This window comes from Trachurus trachurus, assembly GCF_905171665.1.
Source record: "Trachurus trachurus genome assembly, chromosome: 8".
Taxonomy (NCBI): domain Eukaryota; kingdom Metazoa; phylum Chordata; class Actinopteri; order Carangiformes; family Carangidae; genus Trachurus; species Trachurus trachurus.
This window is the reverse complement of record NC_139905.1, coordinates 17,260,545-17,268,390: the sequence shown is the minus strand read 5'-3', so window position 1 is coordinate 17,268,390 and position 7,846 is coordinate 17,260,545. Positions and strand designations below refer to the sequence as shown.

At 42.2% G+C, this 7,846-nt stretch overlaps 1 protein-coding gene across 1 annotated transcript; it reads left to right on the top strand.

The window, feature by feature from the left end:
• Positions 1–2,358: 2,358 nt before the first annotated feature.
• Positions 2,359–7,561, top strand: slc5a11 (solute carrier family 5 member 11; the record flags this gene model as incomplete). Its single annotated transcript, XM_083976604.1, has 14 exons — positions 2,359–2,388; positions 2,589–2,693; positions 2,770–2,829; positions 2,939–3,043; positions 3,175–3,280; positions 3,406–3,486; positions 3,579–3,784; positions 4,289–4,424; positions 4,642–4,749; positions 4,862–5,012; positions 5,779–5,947; positions 6,226–6,441; positions 7,028–7,193; positions 7,326–7,561. The coding sequence occupies exons 1-14, from the start codon at positions 2,374–2,376 to the stop codon at positions 7,559–7,561; spliced, it is 1,860 nt and encodes a 619-aa protein (XP_083832730.1). The 5' UTR covers positions 2,359–2,373.
• Positions 7,562–7,846: the final 285 nt, after the last annotated feature.

Sequence of the window (7,846 nt, the reverse complement as noted above, 5' to 3'; positions counted from 1 at the left end):
ATATGCTCCTGAGACTGTGTTGTCTTACAGGGAAACAACACTATGTTATGCACTGGTATATTATTGACAGTACAAAGGTAATTACACATGCTTGTTGGCCTCACACACTTGTTAATACTTTCTTTACAACTGCTGCTGACACACCTGCTGTTGCTGCAATATCTCAGATGAGCATTTGTTTGTAGCCAGATAAGCCGGAAACTGAACGTCTCAGCTCTGGACATACATTCCGACCTTCCTCTTATCTCACTTTATTGATATCACTGCCCATTTATCCAGTGGAATGAGGTATTAATTTAAAACTCATTCAGCAATCATTTAGCTCTTCCTCCAGCAGCAGGGCTGGATTGCTCAAACACGGCGTAATAAATCTTTTACATTTTAACGAAACCTTGTCGTGCGGGAGGTAAAAGTGGAGTTTGATCTTCTGGTGAGTGTGGGAAGCTTCGCGACAAACATGACATTCCTGGGATCGTCCCCGGGTTGTTTGTGACGACGCTGTTTTGTTTGGGGAAGACAACGCAGCTCATTTTCTGAAAGGTGAGTTTATTTACTAAACAGTAACATCATGTAGATACTGAGCTATTGCTTATATGAATTTCTGTAGAATGTCAATAGATCAAATGCCTTTTAATGACGCTTTCTAGAGCAAGTCTCTCAAAGTGCTTCTTAAGTCACAAATGTGTCAAAGGGGAGAAACTATTCTGGCTTCATACACTGATATCAGAACAAGTTACAAGCCAAGATTAAAATGTTCAGCTGCAGTATGTAACAGCAGCACAGCAGGTTTAATACAAGTGTCTACAAACTGTGCCTTCAAAAAGTAGATCAAAGTTTAAGATATAATACAGTTTGTTTCTAGTGGTAAACAGAACTGTTAAGTAGAGAAAGTCTAGTCTTGTCATTTGACAAAAGAGGCATAAGCTGGAACTTCACAAAACTGGGAAAAATGTGGATCATGTCCTTAAAGTATTATTAAGTGCAGGATGTACAGAATGTTCATCTTCATACTCATGTATTATACTGTACATTACAGATAGACATTTAAGCAGTATGTTAATGTTAAAGTTGGCAGTGCTTTAAAAAAAATACATGTTAATAACATGTTCTGTGAGATTTGTACATGAAATCTGACAATGTCTGTCAATAAGCTGACTGTAGAGAAGGAGCACAAGTATGCACAAGTGCATGTTTTATTTGAAAAAAAAAAAAGACTAAACATTTGGTTTTGGTATCAAGAGTCAGTGTTGTTAAGTGTTAAATGTGATCCTGGATTTTAAACACGTGCAATAACATTTACTTACAATTTATAATGTTTCCAAGTTGTAGGTAGTCCTGTCTTGTACTCACAATCAGAATCACTTTGTGTCTTGGTTTCTTTGATCTTGCAGCAGGACACCATGCAGGGGAGCACAATGATGCCATCTCCATCCTCCTCCTACAGAACCAGGGCTACTCTGGATACTGTGGATATAGTGGTGCTGGTGGTCTACTTTCTGCTAGTGCTGGGAGTGGGTCTCTGGGTAAGTGCAAGGACAAAAAAATGCACTCTACAGAACTTTGCTTCTCTGCTTCCCCTCAACAAGAACAAAGTAATTTAGACTCACTCATCCCACCTGATCTCTATAAAAGCCTTTGTTCATATGTTCGAGACCTTGTGTTTTTCTTTCTTTGATGCTCTTTTATTGAGATGAATCTTGTTGTAACCTCTGAAAAAGCAGTGATAATTTGCTACACGTCTCAACATTGCTCACTGATGACAAAAGGAAATTTCATTTTTTAATTTTATATTTCTTCAGAAGGATTTTAGAAGCAAACCCCCCTGATAACATGATGGCTGTGGTCCAGACAGGTGGACTTTGTAATAGTACTATAATGGTATTTGTAACATTAACAAGGGTGAGCACCTAAGCAGCACAAGGGTTTCCTCTCTACATCCCCAGAACCCACTGTAGGTTAAATATGCAACACTATTTAACCAGGGTAAGTTAACCACTTTCAGTGGTGATAAAGAAAAGTGGATGTTCTCTCATGGCAGATATGAGCAAAGCATGTACAGTAACAGACCCTGGTCATTTATGCAGCATACACAGCTAGCACCTGTTATTCACAAGGAAGAACCAGGAATTCACCGAATTCTTTCTTTCTTCTTGTGTGTAGGGCACAGTATGTGAACAGTGCTGCTTATTGTATTGTATTTATGCAACAAAGGTTTTCCCTTGTAGCACACTCCTGCAGGTCACCAGTAGGAATTGATACATGTACTGTATGTTTTGCATGTATCTCTAAAAAGATTTTCTTTCATTGCTCTGTCAGTCCATGTGGAGGACGAAGCGCAGCACGGTGGATGGATACTTTCTGGCTGGGAAGAACATGACCTGGTGGCCGGTGAGTGCGACAATATGACCACTTCCGGAAAAAAAACAAAACAGAATTACTAACACAGACTTGTGGCCTGGTCATAAGTATGATTTTATCACTGCTTCCATCTCAAATTGTTGTTTAGAAAAATCTGTAACAACAAAATATTGTGTAGTTCAAAGCCATAACCCAAAGTGATCCTGATTCTGACTTATGTCTGTATTCAGGTCGGTGCCTCTCTGTTTGCCAGTAACATCGGCAGTGGACATTTTATCGGCCTGGCGGGGTCGGGAGCTGCAGCAGGAATCGGGGGATTTTCATATGAATGGAATGTGAGTGTCTACACATTGGATTCACTGTGCTAACTGATTTCAGTATGCAATTTTAAAAGTGTGTTGTCGATATCAGGGTATGCTGATGGTGCTGCTGCTGGGATGGCTCTTCCTGCCCATTTATATTGCCTCTGGGGTGAGGTGTCTCCACATACAGCTCGATATCCCACACATACACCTGTGCACGTGCGTGTTGTTGTCAATTTATCCCCTTAAAATTATCTTTGAGCTCTCCTCTCCTGCAGGTCACAACAATGCCAGAGTATTTGCAGAGGCGATTTGGTGGGAAAAGAACACAGTTATTTATAGCCGTGCTGTCCCTGTTCATTTACGTTTTCACAAAGATATCGGTAAGACATGAAATTCACAGTAATTCTCTAGTGTGCTTTTTTTTTTTTAAAAGCTCCTCAGTTTGACCCGGTCATCTTAAGTTCTGGTTTCTGAAGTACCAATCCCATGTGGTGGGTGTGTTTCTCGCCAGGTGGATTTATATGCTGGTGCAATGTTCATACAGCTTGCCCTGCAGTGGAATATGTACTTGGCTATAGTGCTGCTGCTGTCAATCACTGCTATCTACACTGTTGCAGGTGACACCTCTTCTCTCTGCATTAAAGAAACTCTTGCTAAGATATGAGAGCATTGTTTTTTTTTTGCCTTTTCTGCATGTCCCTGGAAGTTAGATGTGCAGCATGTGTTGTATGTTGTGTCTCAGGTGGCCTGGCTGCAGTCATCTACACAGATGCTGTCCAAACTGTTATCATGCTGGCAGGAGCTCTCACCCTCATGGGCTTCAGTAAGTCAAGTCTGTCTCCATGTGACGATCTCAACATCAACAGCACTTCATGTTTCTGTTTAAATGATAAATCCACTCGTCCTCTCGTTGAGGTTTTATGGAGATCGGAGGCTGGAACGCTCTGATGGAGCGATACGCCAACGCCATCCCTTCCATCCGGGTGGCCAACACAACCTGCGGCATCCCCAGGGACGACGCCTTCCACATATTCAGAGACCCAGTGACCTCTGACCTTCCTTGGCCGGGGGTCATCATCGGCATGTCCATCCCCTCCATGTGGTACTGGTGTTCTGATCAGGTACATCTCATCTCATCACAACTCAGGACATGTAAAAAGCCTCTTCCAATATGGGGAGCCAAATGAGAGCACAGGGAACCTGCCTTGCCAATATGGAAATTACATTTTAATCTAAATTTATTTAACTTTTCATAAATAAGCCTTTCATCTATAAAAGATTTGGTGCTTTTCCATGCTGTTTATGCTGTTCAACAAATCCTCTTAAGTAAAGCACTGAAAGTTCCCATCTGTAGCATTTGGCATGTTTTGCTCATCACAGAGGTTAAAAATCCCTTTGATACAATATTAGAGTAGAGTTAATGAGTCTTATCAGATCAGCAGTTGTATCTTATGCACATAAAACACTCAACCCATGTACGTACATGCCAGACTCTTGATAACACTACATAATTTCCTTTTCCTTCCTTCCTTTTCCTTTTTCCTTCACATCAATACGTCAATAAGTATCTAATTTACTCATCACAGTCACAGGGTGTGAACTGAGTGTGAACTGTGACTCTGCAGGTGATTGTCCAGCGCTCCCTGGCTGCTAAGACACTGACCCATGCTAAAGGAGGCTCACTGCTGGCTGCTTATCTTAAGTTTATACCTTTCTTTGCCGTTATGCTGCCAGGAATGATCAGCAGGATACTTTACACAGGTATGAGAAGCTTGTGTTTATCAGTGAGTGCTGCAGCTGCAAATACACTTAATGTGTAACTACGTATGCCTTAATTAACCCTAATAAAAGTAGATGATTTACTAACTGGTCCATGTAGAAGACTTGTTTGCATTGAGGCCATGCAGATGTTTCAAGAGTTTTAATATTAAAAAAACTGTGTCTGGTGAAGTGTTTTGTATGTTTTAATGATGTGCAGATGAGGTGGCGTGTGCAGACCCAGAGCAGTGCAGAGAGATTTGTGGCAACCCAGTGGGTTGCACAGATACTGCCTACGCCAGACTGGTGATGGAGCTGCTGCCTACAGGTGAGGACACTTTTTCCTCTCAGGTATAGCGACCTTAACCTTAACCTTAACCTTAACCTACCTGAACCTCTCATTCACACCAGCTTGTGTGTGTTTTTTCTTAATTGCCCAGGGCTGAGGGGTCTGATGATGGCGGTGATGATCGCTGCCCTCATGTCCTCTCTGACCTCCATCTTCAACAGTGCCAGCACCATTTTCACCATGGACATATGGAGGACTTTCAGATCTCGTGCCTCGGAGTGGGAGCTCATGATTGTGGGCAGGTATGTGACCACATCTGGACGAGCAGGCAAAACCCAAATTATGGTCTTGGTTACAGCACACTGTATGTTTGCAACTGAAGCACAGTTTTAGCTTACAACAAAGAATATTTAAAGGTTGTTGTTTTAAAATTTGGTTGAGACAACTTTTTCCACTGAGACTTTTATGTAGTTAAAAGATTTAAGGCCTATATGATGAAGAAAATTGTATTCCTGTTTGGACTGTCTACTTTACAAAAAGTAACTGTGTATGGCATTTAACTGCACTTTGGAGGAAATCATGCACTACAGTAAATTACATATTAAATTATTACATTTTTCTGTCATGCTCACCCAAACCATAACCCCTCTTTCCACATATTTCCAAATAATGACTCTACCAGGTTTTCTCCCCCCTCCACACACACACACACACACACACACACACACACACACACACACACACATACACACACACACACACACACACACACACACACACACACACACACACACACACACACACACACACACACACACACACACACACACACACACACATACACACACACACACACACACACACACACACACACACACACACACACACACACACACACACACACACACACACACACACACACACACACACACACACACACACACATGTACAGTGCTCTTGAGATTTATGCGTTAAAATCTTTCCTGTGCTCCCACTATGTCGTGTCTTTAAAACTGAACAGAAATATTTACATTTTCATTCATCTTATGTTACATGTGCTTGTGACAGGGTGTTTGTGCTCGTGCTGTTGGTGGCCTCCATTCTGTGGATTCCTGTTGTTCAGGCCAGTCAGGCGGGGCAGCTCTTTATCTACATCCAGGCCATCAGCAGCTACCTCCAGCCCCCAGTCTCTGTCATTTTCCTCTTAGGCTGCTTCTGGAAGAGGGCCAATGAGAAGGTACGCTCAGAGCACACGCCCCCCCATCTCTCCATTTAAGAAAAAAATGCACTGTATGACTGCATTGGCAAGACTGTATACAATCCAACCTCACTTCATATTTCATTAAAGAAGGAGCTGCTGTGTGAGGGAGAGATCTGTGCTTTGTTTTCAGACAGTCTCTACGTCCTGATGCCAGTGGATGATGATGAAATCTGCACTGAAGCAACTCTGTAAATAAAAACTGTAAACAAATGCATCTGTGTGCACTTATCCTTCACTCTCTTTTTCTCTCTCAGGGTGTTTTCTGGGGCTTGATGCTTGGCCTGTTGGTGGGCTGCATCCGCATGATATTGGACTTTGTTTACCCCGGTCCCCCGTGCTATGAGGCAGACGAGAGGCCTCTGGTGGTAAAACATGTCCATTTCCTCTACTTCTCCATCTTGCTGACCTGCATCACACTGGTCGTGGTGGTTGTGGTCAGTCTGGCCACGGAGGAGCCCAAACCAGAGCAGGTGAGGCCACTGAATCAGATCTGGGATGGCGCTGTTGGCTTACTGCACTGTTTTTGTATTAAATCTGAACTAACATTGACATTAGAGGGTACAGGATGTGTGTGTCTCATGAGAATCCAGTGTTTGTATACTTGCATATACTCACCATGCCAAAGAAAATATTTAGAAACGTTTTCTTTTTTTGCTCATATCAGCTTCCATTTGTATCTTTCACTGATGCATTAATATGACCCTTTAATGCTACTGCACAACATTTTTTTTTTTTTACAATACTGGGAGTCTGCAGCAGTACAGCACCACAAGATGTCAGTCACACCTAGCAGTGCATCTAAGGCAAACTCATATTAGTTAACGGTTCACTGATTTGAAACTGTGGTGCAACTTATCATTATTCAGGTCCTTGTTAAAACTACTACTTCTTCTCTTTGCTGTAGCTGACAGCTGACTGGACATGTAACACAGGTCACATAGAAATCATTAAGTTCTGAAACTTCCACAAGAGAATAAACTGGATGATAAACTAGATCTTTGAGTTGACTTTCTGTGTCATGTCATGTGTCTTATGTCTTTTCTTTTTTCTTAACAGATCAGTCGCCTCACCTGGTTCACAAGGTTTGACCCAGTGGAGCCCAAACAGCAAGTATTTACAGTGGAGCAGAGCAGTAAGAGCTCTGAAGTGATCACCCGTCAGTTGGAAGTCAGCGGAAGTGAGCGGGAGACCAGCAATGGAAAAGCATGTCATGACAGGAAAGGTGTGGCTCTGTCTGTCTCTGTCCCGCTTGTCACAACTCTCTTAACCATTTTGTTTTCCTTGCTGGTGAACACGTCCACTGAACAATTGAAATTCTTTCTCTCTCTCTCGCCTTCCTTCTTCAACACACCAGACTCCTCATCCTCTGCGTCCTCCAGTGTCCACAGCCAGTCCAGGCTCATGTCTGCCCTCTACTGGCTGTGTGGGATGGAAAGAAAGAAGGATGGAGAGAGCAATCCTGTGACTCCACCCGCACCTGAACAGGCTATCTGCTCTCTGAAAGAAAAGCGACCTTTACGGCTCATTGTCAACATCAACCTCATCATTTGCCTCTCTGTAGTCGCCTTTTTTGTTGGCTACTGGGCGTGACGGGAAAGGTACGACACTACTGAACGGACACATGGTGTGTGGGTTGGGTGAAAAGTTGTGTACAGATTTGTGTTGAAATTTGACTTTCTTCTTGTTAAATTGAAACAGTAAAATGTGATACTTCCATACAACTTGCCATGTGTTGTAAAATTAATATGAAAAGAAAAAACACATTTAAGAGTAGATCTTGAATAACATGGAGACACACTAGTTACAGTATTAAATGAGCTTATAGCTGAAAAACAGCATGATGAATGATTGCAGGTAAAATGTTATTTATCAATT